Below are 26,873 nucleotides of genomic sequence, written 5' to 3'. Positions count from 1 at the left end.
TTACTTTCTAAGATTAAGGTAGCCAGCCTTCTGGATGAGATTTCTATTGATAGCAGGTGAAGTTACATCAGAATCTGGGGTGTAAACAGATTCATTAAGTGCAATTAAGTCCTGTTGGGATATCCTCATTTTTTCAGCTTCTGCTTCCAGCTCTCCCTGTATGCTGAAAACAAAACAAAACAAAACAAAAACAACAACACAAGAAGAAACCCAAAGCCAGAATTAATCATTTTATACCAGGATACAGGTAACACCTGGAAGACAAAATGAACAAAAATACCAGTTGAGATTATCTTGGAGAGGAGTGCAAAGATAAAGTATAGCCAATGGGTCAGAGGAAATAATTACTCCCATGTGTTCAGCACTTGTGAGACTCTCACAGTACTGTGTTTAGTTCTGGTGCCCCAGCACAGACCAAAGTCCAGTGAAGAGCCACCAAGATGGCTTAGGGACCAAAACATGTGGCATGAGCAGCAGCTGTGAGAACTGCTTTTCAGCCTCATGACATGAAGAATAAAGGGTAGGTCTTACAGCCAGCTTAACTCCCTGATGGGAGGATATGCAGCAGATGGAGCTAGACCCTTCTTGAAGGTGTGCAGTGACAGGATGAGAGGCAATGGACACAAGCTGTCACCAGATACTGTGTGTGCCACATGTGAGGGAAAGTCAGAGATGGAGGTTCAAAACCTGACTGGACACGAGTCTGATCACTCTGCTCTAACCCTGCTCTCAGCAGGAGAGTGGACTAGATGACCTCTCGAGGTTCATACTGCAGCAGCTGTTCTTTGACTGTCAGAAAAACAATACTAGCAAATATTTTATTTTTTTCTTAACTTTTCCAAACTTGAAGAGTTATTACCTGTATCCAAGCTAGGATACATATTAGGAAAACTCATGGGTGAGAACATAAGGACACTTGCCATTGCATACCTTAGAAAGTCATTAACACCTGCAGCTATGCCATAAGTGATTTTCTCCCTATTTCCTGCCCAAGTGTTTAAACCTTTTGAAGAACATGGGCACAAAGCACAGGGTGTACACAGCAAGACCAGAGATCCATGTAAGTCCACTATCCTGTCTCTGAGAGTGACAAGAAGACTGGAAAAGGGCAAGCCAAAGAGGTATGAGTCTTCCCCTGCTCTCCTCCCCAGTCTTCTGTAGGAGCTGGTGATATCCTCTAAGTATTGAAGGAATCTAGGGACACAGTGCTGCATTTAAGTCAGCACTACACAGTGTCTGACAGGCCAGATGAAGAGCCAATTTGTATCATGGTGTTAGTCTGTTTCATATTAGCTTATTTGAGGCTTTTCCACATTTTCAGAAAGCTGAGACTTCCTAAGCTCCCACATCACTTCCAAAATGAGACCAACTGAGTGCATCTTGCCAACTAGTCACATGAGAGGTGAGTTATTAAAGGCTGAGTAATAACATCATATCTGAAATAAATTAGACCATATTTTGTAAGCCAGTGCCTTTGAACTCTTATCACTGAATGTCAGAATAAGAATTATTTAAATTCCATTTTTAAATAAAATGGAACTATGCTGTCAGTTTTCACCTAAGTTCTACTTCAATGAATCTTTTGATCAGTTATTTTTGTTGCACCACAAAATGCTTTTGACAGAACTTCCCCTGCAACTTCATGGTTCCCAAGACCAGATTACTATTCCTAAGGTGTGTTTCTCCCATCTCCAAGGCAGAAAGGAGACAAAAGCTGACAATTCTGAAGTTGTATCCATCTGTGGCAATTAGGCCAACTGGTTACTGAAAACACGTTAGTGATCTCCCTCCTGTGTTTCCACACTGTTAGCAATATTCACTGTATAAATGAAAATGCTTTTAAATATGAACACTCAGTTTCACAATGAGCTTAAACAGATGCAAGATCACACTACCACTGAAATTCTGTAGCCGCACAAAGACTCACATCAGCTTCTTGTTCCAAGAGAACAAATCTGACAAATGGAAAGCTTTTAGCTTGATTAGCGAGCAGATCTGACTCACTGAGGCCTTGTGATCCCCAGCACTAAAGGAGGAGAGGAGTGGGCAGCACAGTTTTCAGTGGTTGTGTAATCTGAAGTCACGGAACCACGTCCTGTGTCAGTGACTGCTATGCTGCACAGTGCCACTCAGAATTTTACAAGATTCTCTGGCAGTTTTTCCAAAGATGTCACACTCCTGCACTAGTTACATTTGAGTTGTACCTTCAAGCTTTTCTGTGTGACAGACTTAAACCACAAAAAACAGACTCAGCAAAATAACTGCACGGCCTATTTTTGCTGTGCTGCATTTACTACTGTACATTATCCAGAACTCAAATCCATCAGACTTTGGAAAACAAGGGCTTATTCTATGGTGAGGATCCCATGGCAGGATCCTCACTGTGCCTGTGAGACACAAAGAAGATGCTCTAGATTTACTAAACAAAGGGCACTATTTCAATAGAGTTTAAAATCCAGTCTGTAAAAATGCTGCATAGACTGTAGAGGGATTTATTTCAGAAGTAAGCATGAGAAGACATATAAACAAGATATATAAAAGAACAGAAAGTAATGAATCATTTAGTGAAAAAATCTACTATACAGAGAGATTGTTTATAACCCAATTCTCAAATTAACAAGTATGCATTATTGAAAATGCCATCAGAGTCAGAATAACTGATAATTTAGCTACAGTTTGATATGAAAAATATGGAGCAATGAAGTCAGGGACTCAGTTGGGACTAGGTGCTCTTTTAAGGTCCACTCCAAACCCTTAATATTCTATGATTCTATGATTAATGTTCTCTCTATTATGATTACATTTTAAATGTAAAGTTTACATTTACAGGGGCTTAGTTGTAAAGAAAATGTCAATCTTCACTGCCAGTAGAAGTGGAGGGGAGGTGTAAGAAAAAACAATCGCAAAATCAGGAGTACAAAAGCAGGGCAGTTTATTGAAATTAGGACTTGGCCAAATGACGTTGGACCCAGTGGACTAATACAGCCTACACTGGATGCAATGAATATGCTCCCTAGGGTGAGAAGTTTTGTTTGCCACTCTAGGCCCTAAATCCTTCTTTGAGAGGTTAATGGATTATTGTTACAGCACTATTATAGAGGATCCAGTAAGTATAAGTACATCTAATTCAGAAAGCACTTTAGGTCTATTACATTAACTCTGTTAACCCATTTGTAGCTCAAATTCCATACTTTTGTATTTATGAAGAGACACAGGGAGGTAAGAAAGCATGTGAACACTTTATATAGTTCCTGGCTACACTGTAACAGTACTCTCTAGAGTGTACTGACAGCATTTTCCTTTCTGGGTACAAATGTATCTCCTTTCTACCCACTGCCATAACAAAATATGCCCAACAATACAATGGAAGCATGGAGGGAATCTCATAAGAAAGAAACAGAGGCACATTCTGTTATTGCGTGAAGGTTGGAGAACTACTGCTCAGAATCCAGTGGAAGACAAAAGGAAACAAAAGTACCAGATTACCTTTGAACCATATCTGAAACAGATGACAAAAAGCTGTCCATTCTTTTGGAAAACATCTCTGCTCCTTTCTTAAAGAAGTTGATCTGAAAAAATACCCAAAAAAAAAAAAAAAGAAGGCACTGTAAGGTCTCTTGGCTTTGGCAGACAAGTAACAGATTGTGGGGAGTGTTCACAGCGATCCCACGATGACGGACACTTCTGGCAGGCAATCAAACACATGGTCAAACAGCTGCGTTGCCTTTCTTTGTGCTTCCCACTTTTGCAGCTTTCCACCCTTTCACACACAGATAAGCTGTTGGCTGCTGACAGGTACGTTCCCAATGAACTTTCTAAATGACTGACATAAGGGAATGGGTAGCTTCTCCCATATTAGCACTGTGCAGAATTGGGTCTTGTGGTGTTACGAGCTGCTGTGTGCAATGCCACCATATCAAAGGAAATGGGACACAAAGCACCCATTAAGTTTTAGTGGTCCAACCTGGACTACCAACTCCAACACGAAAATCTTTTAAGTGCTACAGCAAAGTCAGTCAGGAAAGTGATGAAGTGTAGCTGTGCTAGCAGAAGCCTCCAAGGTAATTGGTTATATCAGCTACAGACCTACCATGGGTTTTGTTCTACTGAAGGAGCTAAAAAAAGCTACTATGGTCAAAGTGCACATTTTGTGACAGAAGATTAATTCTCTTAGCTGGTATGGCTCAGCCAGCACGCAACAGCAGCAAAGCACTCAGTGTAGACTTGACCTTGGATTACCTGCTGCGGGGCACACAGTCATCATTAGGGCCTACTGGCAACCGAGTGAAACATGAACACAGCTGGCACGTGTGTGCAATGAATTAGGTTTAAAAAATATAAAAAAATCAGTGAATTACCCTGAAAAGAGAAGGAAAAGCAAATTCCTTTGTTGTTAAGCAATTTATTTGCTATTTTATCCACTTTTACTTGTGATTTACTCCCTTTCCCTAACCGTGCTCTTACCTGAAACTCCGATTTCTGCAACTGTGTTAATGACCACAGGCTCCCTTTACAGCCAAAGGAGAGAAGTCATGCCCTCCTGAAGAATGATTTTATTTCTGAAGCCTAGTTCAGGAGGGAAGAGCTCTAAATCCCACTGATGATAGACTGACGTGTTCACATGTTGATGTCAGTTTTCAGTCAAATGAACCCTGTATTAGCCACTATTTCTTCCAAAAATTCCTTACAGACTGCTCATTTGTTGGAAAGGTGAAATAGGAGACATGTTTTGAGTAATTAATGGAAAAATATATGCTTGGGATGAAGGGGAGTTCACAGTATTTAAGCATCAATGTTAACTGGCTTCTGATACTCAGTCACTCCCATGACAACCTGAGACTTTCCTGGACAAAGCACTGAGATACAGCAGTTCTGTCAGACAAAGTACAGGGAAAGTAAGTTCTGTTTGACTTCCAGTAAAGGAAACCAAACCAATGCAGTTCCCTCACTTAGGATGGTTGCAGCAGAGAAGCAGTGTCAACTCCCATGGTGGGGACAGTGACTGAATTCTCATTTTCTACCTGTTTCAAATGGGGCACATGATGTGCAAAGGACAGGACAATGGAGATGATGATGATCCACATTACAGTCCCAAACAGAGCACTGCATCCATTTTTCCTGTTTCATAGCCTGTTTCTCATTTTTCCAATGCTTTCATTCATCAGTGTCAAAGCACAAAAGACCCTTAAAATGGTTAATAATGAGAATCAAGTGCTGTGAAAATACTGGTCCTCCTGACATCCTGGAGAGTCAGATTGTCAGTATTACTACATTTTACAGACTTGAGAAATGCTCTATCAAATTATTGGTAGGATAAAAATGAGAAAAATATTTTGCCAGCCTTCTGCTCAATCCTCTCTACTGTTCTGTCCTTCCAGTTCTCCAGAGCATGCTCTGTTCCCTATCGTGTACACTCCTCATCAGTATGCTGAACATTATGTGCCACGAAGGGAACTGCTACATAGAAGAGTTTGTGCAGAGTAAACAGTAGAAGTAAATGCTACTGCACTGATAGCTTAGCTGTGAAAAAACTAACCCCAGGCTGATTTTGCATATAAGTTTACTGGATTTTTTTTCATTTGTGTCTTTCATCTATCTGCCACAAAAACAAAATCAGTTGTTAGAACCTAGGCAAGCTGAACACAAGCTGTTTTCATCCGCTTCCCCCAACATACACCCCATTATTGTTTGCCAGTTCTCACAATAAATCCCAAGTTACAATGTTCTACTTTTCCCAGGAACAGATCTAAGTGCTATGAATGCTTTGTTGTCCATACCTGTCCTCGTGTATATCCTAGCATAGGTTCCATCATTGCCACTCTCTTCCTGTACTGCAGAGCATTCAGTGCACAGTAATATTGCAGGGATGAAAGGTGCTGCTTTCTTCTTGCATTTGCTACTTCTTTTGCCACTTCTGCCTTAAGCTGAATAAAAATTAAGAGGTTGACAAAGTGTTACTGTGTATATGGATATATTTACTGATTATTTTCAAGTTATCTTTAGGTAACTCTTATTACAGAACTTCTCCAGGTTAAAAGGAAGAATGAGAAACAAAAAAAGCAAATCCAAACCCCAAAGCAAGTACTTCAAACCCTTCTCTGTCAAGATGCTTAAGCTTTTGAGGAGCCCCCATGACTACAAACTATGTAACAACCACAAGTAAAAATCTGGATCTGATCTCTCTGCAAAAAATTTATTTGCAGCTGAGATCACAACACAAATGTGCGAGTGCAAAATTCAGAGATGAATTATTCACCATATGCTATGTCACATTTTGTTCTGTAATTCATTTTCTTACAAGGACCATCCTGTAGAACTGATTCATTCTTAGGATAGGGCCAGTCACATGCTTTTTGGCATAAAGGGATGTATTTTGCAGTAGTGGTCCAGTGGGCAAAGAAGAAGAAATGTAGAACAATGCCACCAACAGAGTTAAGCGGAACAACAGTCCATAACAGGGAAATTTAAGGAAGGTAGATGTGAAGAAATGGAACACTTTAGAAACAGCAGACACAAGGCTTCATGACAGTTCACAATGAATTGTATTCAGTGATGCTGCATCATCACCTCAGCTGTACAACAGTAGGCCTACACAAATCTATTTATAGCCATTTGGAACTGCCTCTGTCTGAAAAGCTCCCATGGACCTGAAGGGCTCTACTTCAGCACAATATTTGATCACTTGCCTAACTTGGAGAAAACAGGTGACTTTGCTGAGTTGATGCTGAAAAGTTTTGTGTCTGCTTGGAAACAAAATCACAAGTACTCTTGAGCTGCTGCGAATTTAAGCGATGAACTCTCCAAAGCTCGTAAGTGAACAATGATGCAGACAGAATAGCTGATGAAAACATTTTCTTTTAATGTTTGTTACCTTTTCATTTTCTTTCCTTTTTGGTAACCTGCTATACTTTGCCATGGACACGTCATGTTCTGTGGACAAGGAATATTATTGTTTTTAGAAACGTGCTGTGTGCGTGAATAGATTTAAAAATGTCTTCTGTGATACAACAGGTGCACACAAAGAGAAACAAACAAACACATACCATTGCTAGCAAGGCCAAAAAGGTCCTTCAATGTGCTTACTTCTGGAAAAGAGAAATCAAATATTCAAAGTAAAAACAGCTGTAAACACTTTGTTCAACTGAGACCATTTATGGCATATCTATTGCCCGAGTCACTCCAGCCCTTTCACAGCAGAGTTGAATACATGGTACCTGCCTTGAAAAGGCTAAACCAGATCAGCTGCTAGAGAAATGAATAGGCAGAGAGCAAATTAAGAGCAAAGTGAGTTTACTTATTGAGCAAGTTGTTGCTGTGAAAAAGATGCCTTATCTGCCAGTGTCATCTACCCAGAGAAGCACCATTTCAGTATCTTTGTTATAACAAAAGGCTGACCACTATCATAAAAGATCAGCAGTTCTGAACAACTTCCTGACAATGCTTATGTGATACTGAGAAATCTAAGACCCAGAGATGTATGAACTAAAGCCCCTTTCCTGTACATAAATCTTCCTCCATGTGGAACATTTTTTGCTAAGTTTCTCCATGAAAAGAAACATGCATCTAACACACCTGACAGCTGGCTATGGCACTTACATAACAAACACAAGTTTCTGATACAAGTAGAAAGAAGACAAACTAAACAACGTCACCAGTGCTGGGCACAAGCTACCCTTAGTGTCCACACCACTGAACGCTTCAACTGACAAAATGCTCTCAAAAAACTACAAAGTAAGCACATTCACAAGAACAGACATTATGCAGCTGTGAAAATACTAAAGGGAAACTGTAGGATGTCATCATGGTCTCTGATTATTTTTAAGTCCCTACTCATTAATCAGCTTCACACCATTTTTTTCTCCCCAGAACACTTCATCATGACTGATTCAGAAAGAAAGAAATTCTTTTCACGTGTGACTAACTTGTACCTAGAGGCTTCTACAGTATTCAATACGAAGATGTAACAAGGTTAAAAGTAAAAACAATAACACAGTTAATCTTCCTTGCTTCCTAGTTTGATCCCTCAAGGAAGTTTCAATTTAGTAGGGTCAAGCCTCTACTAAAAATGCTGTTTCACAGACTGTGTCAGAAAAAAAAAAAACAGAGATTGTGATGGACAGAATAAAAAAAAATTTTGACTTCCAGGGAAGCTGAAGAAACTTTCATTTTTTTGTCACAAAGCAGTGAGGCTTTGGTTGCAGGCTTCATATGCATTGAAATGTAATTTTTATGAAGAGGGAAGAATCCATAAACATGGACACAGAATTACTGTATCAGTGAAGCCCCACTAAAGAGGTGGAAAAGTGTTTACAGAACCAACATCATACCATCCAAATCCTTCTTTATACTTGACACTGTATGGTAAACAAGATAGTAAATAACATAGACAACTGGATGTCTTTACAATTTCAAATGACATACTATAAAGAACTTAAAAGTCATTGTTTTGCTATAGTTGTTTTGTCTCCCATGAAAACAATGTCTATGACAAGTACATAAATGGGACTGAGAGTAGTGAAATGAGCAGTGGACTTAAAAAAAAGGAAATAAAGAAGGAAAGAAAATGCTACAGTAAAAACCCATGTTTCTGTTTCATGAGTAGGTAAGAGTGTCCTTGACATTGAATATGAGCTTGTTTCTTTTGAAATTACACCAGATGTTTGCATTACTGCCTTGCTGTTTAAGTAATGAATTTCCAAATTTGTGTAATCAGGTTACTTGGAACTACCCTTGCATAGCAAGGATTTAGAGAGGATTGTTTCCTTAAAAGTGAGGGAATATACTATTCTCTGAAGTTAAAAAAAATTCTTGCTTGTGCTTGTCCAATAGCCCCAAATTTCTGAAGTGGGATAAATGCTGTTTGCAACCAGATTCACTGCTAAACTGCCCCCCTTTAGACAATTATAACATCAATGACTTCAGGAGAACTGACTAGTGTAAAAGCAGAGTGATCCAGCAAAGAACAAAGCTGTGTATTTTCAGACTTCCACCATATGGTGCACAAAATGTTATGTGGTGAACTTGAGCTGTTTTTGCCTGAGTAAAAGCATCCACCTGCCAATGAAATTGTGTAGCAGAAAAAAAAAGGGACACAAAAACTTTTCTGTTAATCATCAAAGAACAAATTATTACATGGCATTATGTCACAGTTTATGATGAAATAAGCAAGAAGGAACACATGAGAAAAAAATAAAAATTTAGAATGAAGTTTACCTGTGAGGTCTTTTTCCCGAAATTGTATTATTGGGAGAACCATTTTATCTGCAAGCTGTTTTGCCAGTTCAGAATGGAGAATATTGAGCTGAAACAGAGAACAGGGGAATGTTCTAAGACACAGTGTAAATAAATAAAAAAACCCCAGCAATTCACAGCCTGCCATTTATGCCAAGCAAACAAACAAAAAAAAATTATATAATGTACTTCAATGCTTAGAATACATTTCTCAAGATATCCAATACAGATGGGGATTTTTTCCTAAATGTTTAATTCCTTCCTGGTATTTTTCACGGATCCAAAAACTTTTCAGTTCCCACATAACGTTTTAGGGCAGTTCACTTGACTGCCCTAATTCTAATGCTTAACACAGCAGGATTTAAACTGTAATTAGCCTTTATTAACCTGTTTTTGTTAGTCTCTACACCATGGAGTTACATTCCCACCATGATGACTGGACTCTCTTTCCATTCATGAGGGTTACCTGGGACACAATCACAACAGGGTACAACAAATGCTCCTTTGAAGTATCCCCTGAGAGCACACAGTGCAGTGAGAGAAGCCTAAAGAAAAAGTTAACCTTTGGGATTCCTCTCACTGTATCACTAGAGTTATCTGAGGGTTCTAAAATTTTTAACTTACTTTTTGCCTCACAACCCTATGTCCTGTCCCAGTAGACTTCAATACAGATTTCTTAATGAAAGCTGAAAGTAGACTAACAAGAACAACACTTCTCTGATGGCACAGCCCTGCTCACAGCAGAAAGAGTGATGTGACAAATGACACTTAAGCAACAAGGACCTTGATACTAAGACTATCTTGAAATGTTATATGGGCAGGTCAACAGAAGCATTTAGAAAGGCTCCCAATACTTAGCAGAAACCCACAGGGAACAGAAGTGTTCAGTGCACACAGCTGCAGTACCCAGCCTGTTTCACCACACAGCCCTGTGACCTTCCCCAGACATCTCTGGATTCTGCATGATCTCACAGAGACCAAACTGCAACTTCACGAATTCACAGCTGCCCTGCACCCATATCTGCCAAGTTTTGGCTCAAAGTACAGTGTTTAAAGCTTTAGAAATGTAAATGTCATTTTTAAATGGAATTAAACAAAAAATTGCCCCAGCCTAGATGACACATCCTGTTTCAGCCTCTTTCTAAGTTCCCTTAGGAAGTTCAGCTTTGCTCTGAGGACAGCACGTGGAATGAAGCCACAGAAACAGCTCTTATCATTACAGAAGGTTGATATTATACTTCTTTATCCTGAATTGAATGACTCTCTAAAATCCAGGCACAATCTAGCCTTCAGTGGAAAGGCTTAGAATCAAAAGGACAGACCCAAGAAAAACCCCTAATATTCTATATTGTAAAAATAGAATATTAGCAACTCAAATTACCTCATCCACAACTTTTGAAAAATAATGAAGGGTAGATATCACTTCTTCATCTCCTTTACCTAAGGCAAAATGCTGGAAATAGAAACACATGTTAGGTCTGTAAATCAATAAAGGTGAATATAAAATACAACACGTATTTTACTACAGAGCTAGTGAATACTCCTACAAAATGCAATAAATGATAAAACTAAATGGAAAACCAGAAACTTATTAATATGCATCCTTTCACCCTGCTCTTCTTGTTTTGAATGAATGGATTTTGGACAACACTTAATTCTCATTATACTCATATGACTACTAAAGTCATCATCATGTAACAGGAGCAAACTGGTTTGTATCTTGATAAGATTATTAACTCATATTTTGCACCATTTTTGGTTTTGTGGTTTTCTTGTTTGTTTTGGGGTTTTTGTTTTGGTTTGTTTTTTGTTTTTCTTTTTGTTTGGTTGGGGTTTTTTAAGGTTCTAAAAATGACCTAACTCCCTTGAACATCCTGGGGAATTTCACAACAGCCTTCACATGAAACCAAGTAAAGGGAATGCCCTGAGCACTTCTGGAATACACATTATTTACAGAGACTTCTTCACAAGTGCTGAGGCAGGAAAGAAATCAAAGTCATATGCTGGACATACCTGCTTTTCATAGGCAAGGAGCTGCTTCGAAAGCTGTTGTGTGGCAAGACACATTTCATTCTACAAAAAAGAAAAAAAGACATGTTAATAGAAATAATGAAAGGTCCTTAGCTCTGCTGTTACTATTACTTTGTTACCAGCTTCTTCACTGAACCTGAACCTACCTACAAAAACATTCAACTGTGTGTGAGCAACTAGTCCCAAAATACCTGCATAGAGAAGCAGCAATAACAGGTATAGCTCAGACCTAATCAACACACAGTTTAGTTACTCTGAATAGAAGTAAGATTTGGGGGTTAGTTTTGGGTTTCCCCCCCACTCCAAAAATATAACAAAGCTAGAACAATCTCAAACACGTAAGCTGCCATACCAGCATAAGGATGTTTCATATTGGTTAATCATCTTTCCCCAAAATCTACATCAATAAAGAGAACCAGCAGATGGGCCTTCCTAATGCATTCATGCTCAGGGAATGTGCCAATGTAATTACAGGGCTTTAAGTGGATACAGGAGCACAAAACAGCTCATCTCTATTCTCAGGGCTACACCAGCCAATGAAAGTACACACATCTTCAAGATGTGCTTACTCAAGGCAAGACTTGTACGGAAGGCATATAATTTTGCCTGACAGCTGGAAAAACCAGACAAGCATTTGGATATGTCAATCTTCAATCAGTGCATATCAGCTGCTGTGTCCCTGATTTGCTAACAGTGACTTAACACTAGAATAAAGGAAAAAGCGGAAGGGGTAACTGGGATCTGTCTTAATCCCTGTCAGATCTTTCTCTTCCTCAGTAAGGCAGAAAACTAATCACTTTTAATTTTAACCTTAACACAAACTATTCCTGTCTCCAAACACATAAGGCCACAGAGAGTTTATAAAATTAGAGGCAATCTCTGAACTGCTTTAATAAAACCCTTTATACTGGGGCTGATGGAAAAAACCACTAAAACTGGGACATAGTTTGTGTGCTCTCTTATTGTCCCTTGGCATCCTGAGCAAGCAGAGCACAGCACAGTAAGCCATCTGGGCCAGAGATCCTGAAACACCCTTTACTTTGACCTGATGCCACCTCTGACAATACTGCATTACAGCCTGGTGCTTCCACATCACCTCGGCACGTCAGGAAGGAGGGTTAATATGGGCATCAAGGCCCAAACATTAAGTCAGTCTTAAGTGTCCAAGTGCTCAGAAGAAACACAGCCAGCCACAGCCCAGGTAACAGCAGCTGTATGAGAACACATGGCAGGAAAAATTGAGTGAAATGATTCTGACCATCTTAAAGCACCGTGGTGGTAACACTCACAGGTGGGTGGAGATGGGGCAGTAGAGGCCTTCCAAGGTTGTGCTTTATAATAAAAAAACAACCCTGTTAGGGACTCAGACAAGGATGGGAATGAGCCCTAACTATCTGCCCCCAAGCTACAATAACACCTGAGAGACTTCACCACCTTCAAAGTGGAGCTAGCAAGCAATGAGTTGGTGACAGGAAGGATGGGACTCCTTGCATCGATACACACGACATTAAAAGGGGTTTGTTTTCTGTTTGTATGCACGTGGGTGGAATTTAAGATTACAAAAAGAAGCAGAGGTTCTCAGACGTGGGATCTTTTTCATAAACACAACCTCAAAGAGAGAGGTGAGTAAGAGCTGCAAGAAGACTAAGTCCTCACACAGCAACTATGATGCCACCTGTAAGATGTACAGCTGGGTCAGGGTGATAGAAATCTTTAGAAATAAACTGAGTATTAGAAACATGCCTCTTCCCCCCGCCCTCTTTGTTTCAATTTACTTATTCCTGCAAAGTCTGCAATTGTGTCCTCTGCTCTGAAGTTGGAAAACATATTCTTCTGGCTTAAACTTGCTAACACTAGAAGAAGCTTCAGTATAATGGGCTGATACCAAAGGCATCCTTTTTTTGTTAGCCATCCCTAAAACTTCTATCAGTTTAGTTTTTAAAGATTACACCCTCAATTTCCTCACATACGATTCAAAGAGTAACAAAGAGCATTATTACTCATCTGTGTGGGACAGTTTGAAGGTGGCAATGCAAAGAGCTGTGTGGAGTCAGCAACTTCCAGTGACCACTACTCCCCAGGAGTAGTCTCCAGTATGTGACAGGATAATGAGGGCATACATAAACCCTGAGGGCCTCAAAGGGGTGTAAATTAACAACACCTTCCCCAGTACATGATCAGGTAACAGCAGTTAACTCTAGACCCCAAGCAGACATTTGTAGCATATTACTCCAGATACAGAACGAATTGATAGATGTGCCTGACACAAAACTTACTTTGGGATTTTAGGCTGATTTTGGGACAACAGTTCCATGCATTGTGCATAACCCACTGCTGCCAGCAAGTCACATTTCTCATTTATAGTCTCAGTTCTTTGTGTCAGAACACCACAGACTTGTTACTCAATCCCTACCCATGTGGAAGAGTTAATCCTGGGTCCTTCATCCTCTCTCCCAACACCTGTCAGATTTAGTTCCCATAAGAGGTACAAAATCATTCATTGTATCACTTGGGAAACAAACAAACGAACAAAAATCAAAACAAAATCAAACACAGGCACACACCCAAACCCTGTAAACAAATCAAATCAAGCTATCAAGTTGAAACTCAGTCCATTGCATAAGGAACAGGAAGCAGGCAAACTGCTCTGCTGACCTAGTGGTAATACTTCATTGCTAAGCACACTAAGCTGGGAAAGTTTGATTTAATCCTCCTCCCATTTCTTCCTAATCAGCCTTTCCCCCTCCCCCACTCGGCTACCAATCAGTCTCAAGACTTAGAAGTCTTAGAAGAATTTGCATTGCTTCAGTTGACAGATCCACTAAATCCAAGCAAATCATTTTAACAGGTTTTAATCTATTTGTGAGACATTTTCCCACGGAGCACAGCAGCACTCCTTTCCTTTATCCTGAAGTGACTGAAATGCAGTATACCACAGCAAAAGAAAAACTATGATACAATCCTTACTCAACATCACCTTAACATTTCAGAATTCATCACACATTTATGGAGTGGAGAGCTATTCATTAAATGATATATCAGGCAGAAACTCAATAAAATCCTGAACAGAAATCAAAGTATTCTAAATGAAGGCAAAGTTAACCAGTACTGGGCCTTGCAAATACAATCATCTGCACTAAAAGGTTGTACTTAACAGGGAAAACATCACTGCAGCATTAATGCAAAAAAAGTGTACCAGAAGGAAGGAAGGAAGGAAGAAAGAAAGAAAGAAAAGACTGTGTGTAAATAAGCATAAAGCAATCAGCAGTGACTACAGATGTGCTGACTTTTTTTTCTTTAACCGTGGCTGGCATGATAGCCCTGTGAACAGATTTTTACAGAATTCACTAAGTCCAATTCAAATGTGTAAGGTAATGGAAGTGGTGTCTTCATTTTATCATTAATCTATCAAAAATGAAAAACCACTGATTAAAAAAACAGTTTAATTCTCAACTTATTTCTGTACCTCACCCTACCTTCAAATAAGTCAGCAAAAATAAAAAAAATGTCCAACTTATTTTCTGATCTAGTGCCAGAGAAAAGGCATGTGATTTTTCTGTGTTGACTCCACTGTCTTTACTATCACTACCTTCACTACCTTTATTCATGAAGCTGTCCATATCATCAGAAGACAGTACGATTTTTCTGTAACTTCTTTGCAATAAATATCCATTAACCATTTACCAGTGAGGCAGTCCCTCCATTTTTAGAGTATCTTTTTGTATTTTTCCAAAATCAGCTCTGAGGAACAATCTGCTGAAGTCTGAAGATATTTCCGTAGACAGCTGTCTAACAGGCTACAAATCTGAAGGCATGTAAAGGATTAAGTTGAGCTATAAATTAATTTCTACAGACACAGAACTACATCAGCATGTCCAATTCCAATCCCAGTATAACGAAGCTTTCTGCAAAGCAACTTTCCTATGCCTGCTAAAGTTGGCATTTTTAAAACCCTACAAGTAACCAGCCTAGAGCACTGTTTACTTCATGTAAACAAGATACTGGTTAAAGGTCTGCACTGGTCTGCACTCTGCATGTGCAGAATGACACAATAAAATTTAGCTTACATCTGGGAAAGCTTAATGCCCCATAAATGAAGGAAAAAAAACAGGTTAAGGAGAAGATCCATGAAGCAGTTGCAGCCTTCCCATCCTTTGAGAACTAGGCAGTACAGTTACCTTCAAACCAGGCAGAGCACAAAAAGAACTGGGTCTTGATGCAACTGTTTTATGCAGCTCCATTTATACGTGCTTATCATTTTCCTACAAAATAGAATTCTCCAGCAATCTAGTAAATGGCACAGTCCTGTAGGGTTAGGTTTGCATATTAAATGGCTTGGAAACATGAATCCAGGGTTGCAAGAAGCTGAGCCTCACCAGGGTGCTCAGGCTGAGCAGCACTTTACAAGATCAGGCTAACATATGGCTTGCCCTGCTGCTGATTCACAGCATGGCATTCTGTCCTCATAAACAGGAACAGCTCAGCAGAGGATCACCTCATAGCTTCAAGAAACAGAAGACACCAGGCAAAGCTCCACTGTAAACCAGCAAAAGCAGCTACAATATAGTAACTATAAACTAGTTCAGTATGAAAACAATCTCTTCAGTTTATTTCAAAACTATCAGCAAGGTACATTATACCACACATTTACGCTTCCTCAAATCTCCAGAGCCTTTTTAGTGCAATGTCAACTTGCTTCCAGGCATGGTGACAACTCCAACTTTATAGGCAATATTAAAGCCAACTCCCATGCCCTTGTTAACACATTAGTGCTCACGTGGCAATGTGCTGATTACCTCTGTTAGCAACACATAGTGAATACATCTCAGGAAGGTAAGAGATATACCATGTAAACTTAAAATGAATATGGAACAATAATACATACAGTATTTCACAGAAGTCAGTGCTGACAACTTTAGTTTATTGCAAATGTTTATCCTTTCTAATATCTGTTGAAGCTCCTCTGTGTGGAACTGAAAGTTTACAAAATGCTAACTTAAATTTTATTCTTTAAAAGCTTTTGGGAAGAAGGTCTTACCATTTGAAAAGGCAACACAATAGTTTGCTTACACATTAAAAGAAAGCAATTAAAAGAAAAACTGTATCAGTGCTTACTTGCTCTTTAAGCAAGAACTAATTTAAGAACTCTGAACACTTGGGGTTAGCTATGCAACAAAATAAATACAAAAATTCATTCAAACCCTAGAGATCCTGACACCTATTTACTGAGCCACAGCCTAGTGAAGGCAATGCACAGGAAAATGAAACAAGCAGCACTGTAGAAAAATGCAGACATGAGGTGTCCTGAACTTGTGGAGAGAAGTAACACTGTTATGAAGCACTACCTAAAACAGCCCTGGGACAGATTCAAGCTGTCCTGATACCCATGCAGTGTGGTACCCATAAACCAAGACTATTCCATAATTGTTAAGAGTTTCTTTAAGAGTCTGGACATAAAAAGGCAGTGAGCCCCAGAGGTTGTTGCAGCTTTATCTGTGTGACTCTGGAATCACAAGACAACTGCTCACAGACACAGATGCTGAACAGAATTGCGCTTCACAATCCCCATGCTGTGTCCTCTCCAGATATATCTATAAAGACATCATGTGTTTCTTTTTACTCCTCTTCTGTGATCACTGCCCCTCGTATCTAGACAGATTTGTCAGGACTCCTGACATGAAACCTATTTACAGTGACAAAATACTGCATCTTACTTTCCTTTAACCTGCTTAACTGTTTATCCCTTCTAATAGACAGTAGAGACACAACAGTCTCCTGACTTTCCTAAATGGCATTTTGTTTCAGGTGAAGATCCTGGCTCAGACATTTCTACAGCGTGATGGAGAAATGGAAATAATAGTAAAGCTCTGAAAACCACTTACTATGACAGTGGTAAGTCAGGAAGGTAAACTGTGCACACTTGGCTCATACACCATTGCAAGAGCCTCAGCACTGTAACTTCAGTAAACTGAATTTTCTAGCTGTCTTTGCTTGCTGCATTATATATTGGGCAGGTAATAAAATGTCCAGAATGACAAACACAACACTCACAGAACTCAGACAGCAGTAATGCCAGATGCATCACGGCTTGCTTGCAAGGAGGAAGAACTACAGGAATAAACTCTGTAAGGAAGATTTCCTCTACAAGACCCATGTCATGATAACTACTTCAGGGTACCACAGCACAGATGGGAGAACTACAGCAGGAAGTATAATATATACTCACAAGGATGTGGTTTATTTGATGAACATAAAAATGCTTCACTACATTTACACACATGGGTTTGCCAGATCAACGAAACCTCCCTCCTCAAGCACTGCTTTTGGTTCCTGTGACTTCTCCTCAATCATGGCATCATACACTGCAGCTGACTCGCAGCATCACAGCCTCTTTTTCACTAAAGATCTCCATGTGCCAGGCGAGTCACCACTCCACCACATCATGTGTGGGTGCCCAAAGAGGTGAGAGCACTGTCCTCACCCTGCAGAGCAACCAGAGGCTCGTGACATTCTGAGGGCCTTGCACCCAAAGGCAGCTTGCTGGCAACGAATCCAACTACAGCCTAGAGTGTGTTATTGGTCCTTCCATGTCCAACAGCTCCAGGTGCTGGAGCAGCACATGAAATGCTACACCCTGTGACAGGATTCTGCAAATCCTTCCTTCTTTAAGTGTTGCATGAATACATGTAAGTCTGAAGAGATGTTTAAAAAGATTCCCATTTTCCTAAGGGTTTTTAAAAACTCTGGGCAAATATTTCTCTTTCACACTCCTTTCAAATTCACTTATCCAAGTGTTCAAAGCAGCTTGAGCTGTCAATTTACAAGTTTACTGCTGCTCTGCACACAAAGCAGTGTTTTGAGACAACTATATGCATATATCCACAAGAATAATTAACAGCATGCAGTTGGTACTAATTGCTACTCCCCTGAGACTTTGCACTGAACCCATTCAGAACCATTAACTATTGTTATTTGATCACAAGCTACAGTGGTTTGAATTACATGAAAACTTGAGTTTTCATCACAAGAAACACCAAACTTCTAGTAAACCGTTCCAAAAAGATCTTGAAAACATGGTTAAGACATCTGGGAAATGTTAAAGTTCAGAACAAAGTTAGAAAGAAAACAAAATTAACATTTTTAAAACTGTCATAAATGTTTTGAGGGGGCATAAACCCCGAGTTTCCAATACTGCAGACTAGTACAACTCACTGCTTTGTCTGACTGCCATGACTGTGATTTCAGTCATTTTTATGGTCACTGCTTTAAAGTAGGTCAGTAACAGTAACTCCTATTTTACAGATAGGGAAATCAGAGCAAGGGATGACAATGACTTTGCAAAGAGAAAATTTGACTTTGCAGAGACAAAATTTAAGTCAGGAAAACAAAAAGGTAAATTCAGAAACTGGCTTCTCCATACTCTCAGCTTTTACAGGGTTGGTAGCACAGGCTGCTGCTGAGGCCCAGACAACGTGTGTCCTAACAACACAACAACAAAAATTCTTTTTCTCTCAAGCTGTGATTAGCCAGCCAAGAAATATTACATACAGATTTTTCTTAACTGTCCATTTAGGTTTAGTAGGCAATTCAGAATTACCCTTCTATTTCTACATCTCAAAATGGCATCAAACACTGAAGACATATTTCAGTATTCACAAGTGACTGAATATATCAAACTAAAGCAGTGTTCAGGAAAGAAGTGGACAAGAAGTGCTGAGAAAATAAAGCAGACTCAGTAGTACTGCAAAGTACAGATGGGTAAATGCGCTGTGACAGTGAGAAGAAAGAGGAAATGTCATCACTGTGGAGCAAAAGAAATGAAGAAGGCTAAAAACCAAGATGAAGAGACAAATAAAATCAGATAAAGTGTTTTTTCTTAAGTCACAGACCAGAGTAACCACTTCCTAAAATACCACCCTAAAAAGTCACCAGCAGGGGAAAGGAACATGTACTCCACAAGCTGGACACTTGCAAGTCAAATTTATCTTCTGATTTCCTTCTTTCATCTGTTTCAATCCTACCTGATCTCTGGTGTCAGACTCCTACCATGCCCACACTCTTGCTACTCTTAAAGACTCTCCCAAAATACCCACCACTGACTTTCAGGGCTGATTTGATGTCACCTCTCCAGCTCTTGTCTATGTGCTGCATTGTTTTCTATGTACCTAAGCTGTGCTGTAAGCCCGATTGCTCTGCATTTGCACAAGATCCAGGTCATGAAGACTTTGAAGCTTGCCAAAGCTGGATCTTCCAGGTGTAGGTAGCTAGATCCTGGGAAAACAGTTCTTCCAAGTCAAACTATCAGTCACTCAAAGCATACTTGAAGTAGTTTTATAGCTGAACTGATTCCTAATATAAGAATCAGAATCAGGCACTCTTCCAGTAAATTCCAAATACCCCTATTCTCCTCATCTCTCTGTGTACTCTGATTTACTGGTTTAAGAATAGAAAAGCTGTTTCTAGGGAACTCAGGTGTCTAACCTACATAAATACTTGCAAAAATTCCATGACATACTGTGTATGTCTTTCAAGACCTAGATAGGGTATTTTGAAGTATCTAGTTTTATGCACATGGGAATCAGCTTCACTGAAAATCACTCAGATTTAGAGTAATGTTTTCCAAAGCACTGGATATAATTTACCTTACAAGATCTACTTTTGAAGGGATTTAGTCATCTAGGTCATGAAAGTACTTTAGAAAATGCTATTTTTTTCTGCTCCTGCTCCCATACTTTTCACACCAGCTACTGTAGGTACTTGGTTTCAGTACGATCCAAAGTGCACATTCTCTCTGTAATCAATGGACACAGCTCCTTCCAAAAGGTGAGTCACAGCATCTAAGTTAGGTGCCTAAAGTCAATGTGAGTACCTGTGTATTGTGTCTACATTTAGGTAAGCAATTTTGTCAAGACTGGCCTTCCAATGCAACCTAAGTAAGGACATACCACAATTTTACTTTCATGAACTGCTTGGAAACAGACAAAGCAAGCAAGATCTTTTTCATGAATATGACTTTTCTGAGCATTAAGGTGGGAAGAGGCTGAGACACCAGATGAAAAACACCCATGGCTCCCCTTAAACAGCAAGAGGTACAGGTACTTTGTAACTTTTATGTAAATAACAGCATCATAACAGCAATTTATTTTCTACACCACACTGAACAAAAGAAACACAAGAGAAAAATTACCTGAGCACCATAGACTCGTTGCATTGCCTGAAGCAACTGGTTTGTATATTCAGTAAGGGTTCCTGCATCTTCTTCAAAGACACTGAGCAAAGACCGAGTCTTCCACAAAAGAAAAAAAAATGGAAATATTAAAAAGAATCATAAGCAAATCATAGCAAAAAATAAAAATCAATCAGAAATAATAAGCCTTTAGCTTTGCTTGATGCTGTTTATTCAGAATCTCAAAACACAGAGAAATTAGTTCTTGTTTTATGGATAGGTAAATTGAGACATAAGGAAGAGAAGTGATAAAATGCTATGGCCAAACTCTGACTCCCAGTCTCTTGCTCCAGCTAACAGACAGTCCTTCCAACATAATTAGGAATGTAAAAAATCCTGAATATCTGCCTGCTGACTACAGTAATTCAAACCACGCTAAGGACTGGGTCAAACACCACTGCTTGCTCATTTTACTTCTCTAATGTCAGACTGCATTAAAAGCACCCCTTTCCAATGAGGTAATTCACACAGTATTATTCACTCTCAGCCGTCTTGAGCAATTCTTACAGGGCCACCGCCAAAGTGAGCTGATGTAATCAGACTAAAAAACTGAGTGTTCATCTACAACAACAGGCACAAAAGATACACCCACTCAGAGATACCCTGTACTTTCTCCATTCTGCTAACTCATCCTTGCCAGCAAATGGGGACAGGGGACAAACATAATGACTTGTGTTATCTTAAAGACATGAATTGCCTTGGTTTGTTGTAGTGGAATCATAAGTAACAAAGAACTATGTTGCTGACACAGCTCCTGAGACGGGAAACAAAGATATTTCAGAATAATGCCAAGCTCCAGAATTTGCTAGATCATTACAATAATTAAAGAGCAAAGGCTGTCTCTTTAACAAAGTCATGCTCCATCCTCAGTCTTAACTTTGATAAATCCAATCTATTTGATGCTAAATGGAAATGTCTTTCCATCTGTACAGCTAACTTCCATGACATTAATTAGCTTCATTTGCTTAAATGAGGGGCATGCATAAACTCCAGTACTTTCATAATTATGTCAGCTCCTGTAACAGAGAAAGTGCTTTTTCTATCCCCCTATTATGGGAATGTCTAATGTATCTGAAAAATCCAGGTTCGAATTTGGGAAAATTATTTCCAAGTTTTAAGATACTCCACAGAAGGCACATGAATTTCCCCACGGCATTTATTTTTCTCTGCAAAACTCTCTGCCCAGACTTTGTTTGTCCTGAAAAACTCAACATCAGCATCCTTCAAGAATCCTGGCCCACGATTAAGTATCATTTCATCTCTGCTGAGAAGTATTTATGTCAGAAATCAGCGTTGCTCAGCAGTTAAAATACAGGACTAGGGAGGCAGTCTTTGGGTTCCCTTCTAAGCATTGAACAGGAGTACCTTCTTACTTTGAGCAACTCTAAAAGCTCTCAACATTTCACTCTGCTAATGTGCTAAGCTGCTACAACACTTCCTACGCTAGAGACACTCCAGTCAGTGCATTTGGGAAACTAGTTTGAGATCTTAGCATGTAAGGGAACACACAATACCAAGTGCTGTTTTCAAATAAAGAGAACACAAAAACCAAAGAATGGAGAGAAGACCAACTCAATGAAATGGATACCAAGAACCCAAATGTATAAAGGACCTTTGTGCAGAACTTCCCTACAAGAATAGCGGCATGACTTTGAGAGTTTTCCACATTAAGCTACTATTTCAGTAACTGAAAACATACTGGTTTTCAAAAATATCTGGTTTGAAATGCTTTATTTTCAGTGATGTATTAAACAAGGAAAATAATGTCAACAAACAATCTTGTATTTATACAGTGCTCAACTCCCTTGTTTTGTGTTACAATGGCACATGAAATGCAAAGGGTATGAAGATGGTTAAAAAATAAATCTGAAGAAAGCAAAAATTTTAAAACTTGAATGTTTATCAAGACAAATACCAAGCCAAAACTAAAAGGTTATAAAGAAATTGCCTGAAGTAGGCTACAAATCACACACTTCTGCATGCTGGAAAAGGCTCTCAAACACAGGAATGCCAGCTACATTTGTAAATCTTACTGAATTTTTGCAGGTTAATTTTTTCGGATATCTAAATATGGGCTGAAGTAGAACAGCTCTGGGAAATAATTTCTGAAAGTCTTGGCCTCTATTATTGCCACATTGTTCAAAAATAATAAAAACAATAAATGATTCAGGCAGTTTGGAAGTTATTCTTGGAAACTTTCACATTTAGGAATACCATTTTAAATCACTGCAACAAAATACCAGCATGTGTATATTTTCGTTGTTGCTGTTTTGACAAATTGTGGAATAGCAGCTAATGCTGCTGAAATAAACCAGTAATCCAAATATTAAGCTAACATTTAGGAGGCCCCATTAATTGCAACACTATCTTGACTTCTGGAAAGACAGAACAAAAATTTTCTGCTTTCATGTAAGTGTTTCCCTTGGTTTTAACATGACTGCTGACGTAAATTTCTCTCCATTTTCTAGCCAAACACTTCAAAATTAAGACACTTCTTATGGCTTCTTTCAGCCTTTGCCTGGAGACAAATCAAGACAAGAGTACTGTAGTGTTGAGGAGAGAAACCAAGTTTCAGAAACCTGATGAAGAAATAACCTTGGCCTAATTCTCCTCTGTCTTGCACGTAATTCACATACTTCACAGAGTTTATACAGAGTGAGGTTATATCCTCTCTTCACCACCCCTTTGCATTGCTGTAAGTGACTGCACAGAGAAAGGAGAATCAGGTCCCTTTACACAGAAGTAAACAATCCCATAAGATGCTATGCTGCATGTTCTGTGGGACAGAGACCGACTTTTTGCCTTGATTTTGTAGCACAGTGACCCTGTTGTGCTGTGAATCTAAAGCTCTCCCCAGGAAAAAAAAAGGTAATAAAAATAGAAAAGACTGGGAAAACCCACTACTATTTTCTTCATCAAAAAAATATATTTTAGCAATTTTGGGCCATTATAAAAATTAAACAATGTCACTGCTTCCCAAAGTTGTAGAACTTGAACAAAAAGTATTGACCAAATCAAGCCAAAGCGTCCTGAAAATACTCTAGTTTATGCCCAGCCTGGTATTCCAGTAATTGCAAAGGAGATGTTAACAGCCTTCATTTCAGGTCAGAAGAAAGATGAAGACCTCCAAATTCAATTCAGTGCATTGTTCAGCTGCTTGAAGTCAGTGTTACATTTTTAATCACGGAGGGAAGTGTTGACTGAAGAGGTAAATGAATTCACTTATCCTGTGTGTCCAGTTCTTCAGCTCCAGGATTCAGTGGAGAGGTTAACACTAAAAATGTCAGTAACTGCCTGTAATAAATCTAGCACATTTTGATAAACTGCAGAACACAGAAAAGTTCAGGCTGGCCAGGAACTCTGCAGGTCACCTTGTCCAAACCTCTGCTCAAAGCAGGGCTGACTCTGATGTTACATCAGGTGACTTGACTTTTTCCAGTCTAGTTTTTAAAATTCCCAAGGCTGATCATACGTGCCATACAAAACAAACGATGAAAATCTTTCTTATTAGGATGGGATTTCATGAAGCTACAGAAGAACAGGATAAGAAGAGGTGATCAAGATAAACCCCAAGGCTCATTAAGTCCTGACAGGTGCATGTCCAATCTTTCCTTTAAAATGTCTCATGACAGACTCATGGAGTCACGTGACAGCAATATGCTCCACAGCTTACCTACTCATTCCTCCTCTTCATCCATCAGCAGATGAGTTAGGATTACAACACAGGGTTACCTGGGAGCAGGATCCATGCTGATCCACCCCACCCTCCCTTCTTTTCCTTTTCACCCACTACTTTTGTATCTCTGTCTGCACCACACTTAGTCCTTGAGTGCACCTTCCCCACTCCTCTGTGAAATTTCCATTCTTTCCCCTTCCCTTTATTTCTCTCTTCCATTTCTTCCATCCTCCTTTCCCAGTTCTCGAGGCCTCACACACCTTCACCCTCTGGAAACATTATGATATGGTGTGTTCTTTGCTGTGGGGCTTCCACAATCCCCAGGGGACACTTCTGCAGCAGTGTCCCATCACGGCTCCAGCAGTGGGGCACAGGGTGCTGCAGTGGGGAGAAGGAACATCGCCACCCGCCTGTAGTTGGGAAGGAAAGAGCGGTGACTGCCTGCCCTCGTTTCTCAGACTCCTTCAGGAGGTCATCTTCGCTGGGATCTGCCTCACCTCGTCTATCCTCACGGGAAGCTCCTGTACCTGAAGCACGGCCCGTGGGAGCGCTCCCACGAGCGGGCAGGAGCAGGAGCAGGCGCGCTGGCGGTGACACTGCTCCAGCCCACTTCTGCCACCGGGGCCAGGTGACTCACTGCGCACAGGTGTCCCTTTCCCTGCGGGGGAAGCCAGGGCACCGAGCCATGCCCACCTGTCCTTCCCCAACACACCTCACCTCTCCAGGGCAACCCTGACAGCCGCCGAGCGCACACTGGGACAGGACAGTGCGAGGAAACAGCCACGGGAGTTTCTCCGAGGGCGGTGAGGAGAAAGGGCGCTGTGCCTCCGCACTGGGGACCAGCCCCCTTCCCCAGGGACCCGCAGGAGCAGACTCTGCCTGGCTTTCCCCTGACAGATGCCCGGCGGGACACCAGAGCCTCCCCCGCCGCCACCCGGTGCCTGCCTCACCGCATCCCTGCTGCCCTCCGGCTCCGACAGGCGAACTCACCCTGACCTACTTCTCGGCCCCACCGCCCCGTTCCCCTGCACCGCCCCTGACACCCCTCTCCCCGCCCCGGCCGGACCCGCGGGCTGCCCGCCGGCACCGTCCGCCCCGGTGCGTCACACCGACCGACAGACAGACCGACCGACCACCGGGCGGGGGGCCGAGTCCGCCCCCGGCAGCGGCCGCTACCTGCGGGCTGTCCTGCAAAGCCTCTTCCAGGAGGAGCTTGTCGACGGCGGGCATGTTGGCGGTGCGGCGCGGCGCGGCGGAGCGCTGGCAGGGAGCGGGGTGCGCGGCGCGGACACGCCCCGGTGGCGGGGCCCGGCGGCGTCCCTCCTTCTCTCCCTCCCTCTCTCCCTCCGTCCGTCTGACCGCCGCGCTCCGCACGCAGCGCGCTCGGACTGGACGCCTCCGCTGGCGGGGCCGGGGCCGCCCACTCCGCCCATTTCCCGTCGGCTGGAGGAAGCGAGTCACGGGGAAGGCCGGCGGGGTGCGGGTTCCTGCCGCCATTAACTCCTCGGGCCGTGGGGATGGAGGTCCCGGGTGGAGAGCGCCCCTTCTCCTCCTCCTCCCCGGCCGCGGGTAGCCCCGTTCTGGCTCCATCCCCTGCGTGGGTGGCTGGACGGGGGATGCAGTAGGAGCTGTGGATCCCCCCTCAGCGGAGGGAGGTTTCCGGAGGTTGTGAGAGGGCGTGGGTGTGATGGAAACCAGGAGGAGATCGCACCCTCCCACTTGGGCTCCTGGGGCTTGAGGAGCTCCGAGCTGTGGGCAATTAGGGAATTAGAAGGATGCGTTTGAAGTTACTAGTCCCTCATGTTTTTATGACTGTCTCGAAGCTGTCTTAATCGTGTTGGACAACTTCAGCTTTTGGACAAAACTAATGTTTTCAAAGTTAAGCCCAGTCTTGGTCTGTATTATATTCATGTTTTTGAAGGTTGGCCACTGCTTTTAGATGCCTTAGCTTCTCTAAAAGTCCAGATCTTGCAGATAAGTTGCTCCACTCTTGTGAGTTAATAGCCTTTGTTGCTGCAGTGTGCCTTGAGACAAAAATGGAGATACTCAAAACCAGAATCTCAGAAAAAAATGCTGAAACATTTCTATGGACTTTAGGAAGAATCCTGCCAATTAAACAGAATATGTAAACAAAAATACTGGCTGGAAGATGTTGCTGTCTTTGGAGAAATGTCAGTCTTCAGATAACTCACATTGCTGCCCTCTTTTAAAAGAAGAAAAATAATTTTTAAAAAACAGCTTGAGTTGTAAAAGAACTCCAAGCATTAACATTGGCCTACTTTTTGCATCTAAATCCCAGTGGATTTTTCCACTTCTGTCAATCTTAAACAATAGCAAACATTTTACATGACAAGGTGATTGCTAATAAAGATGTGTGGTTTTTTGCTGATTAAAAGACTCTGCACAAGCAGGTGGCCTTAAGAAAGTTTTGCAGATCAGCTGGATGATTGTTTGCTTTAATTATGTGTGAGAAATGACCATTGAACCCTGTAATTTTGGCTAAGATATTTCTGTGTGCCTGACATTGATTGATATTGCTTCTGAAGCTTGTGATAGGACCTTTAACCCAGTGTGCCAAGCCATAACGGTGTGACTGCTCCACGGGTCCTGAACTGGATTCCCTGTTCCAGGCCGTTGAGTCAGAACACAGTTCTCACGTTCAGTCCCTTTTCCTGCCTGAATAAAGACACAAGACCATAATAAAAATCT

At 41.0% G+C, this 26,873-nt stretch overlaps 1 protein-coding gene across 1 annotated transcript in view; it reads right to left on the bottom strand.

Moving 5' to 3' along the window:
* APPL2 (adaptor protein, phosphotyrosine interacting with PH domain and leucine zipper 2) overlaps positions 1-25,516 on the bottom strand; it is a 33,004-nt gene extending 7,488 nt beyond the window's left edge. Inside the window, exons 1-10 of the mRNA XM_050325070.1 lie at positions 25,341-25,516; positions 20,450-20,548; positions 11,245-11,304; positions 10,613-10,684; positions 9,214-9,301; positions 7,044-7,085; positions 6,872-6,930; positions 5,778-5,924; positions 3,487-3,569; positions 5-163 (exon numbers count right to left, since the gene is read on the bottom strand). Coding sequence (XP_050181027.1) covers positions 5-163; positions 3,487-3,569; positions 5,778-5,924; positions 6,872-6,930; positions 7,044-7,085; positions 9,214-9,301; positions 10,613-10,684; positions 11,245-11,304; positions 20,450-20,548; positions 25,341-25,394 — 863 coding nt within the window. The 5' untranslated portion in view covers positions 25,395-25,516. The remainder of the gene's footprint in view (positions 1-4; positions 164-3,486; positions 3,570-5,777; positions 5,925-6,871; positions 6,931-7,043; positions 7,086-9,213; positions 9,302-10,612; positions 10,685-11,244; positions 11,305-20,449; positions 20,549-25,340) is intronic.
* Positions 25,517-26,873: the final 1,357 nt, after the last annotated feature.

Source organism: Myiozetetes cayanensis, unplaced genomic scaffold (genome assembly GCF_022539395.1).
Source record: "Myiozetetes cayanensis isolate MyiCay16 unplaced genomic scaffold, myiCay2020 scf3, whole genome shotgun sequence".
NCBI lineage: Eukaryota > Metazoa > Chordata > Aves > Passeriformes > Tyrannidae > Myiozetetes > Myiozetetes cayanensis.
The sequence above is the reverse complement of the archived record's forward strand: the minus strand, read 5'-3'. Positions and strand labels throughout refer to the sequence as shown.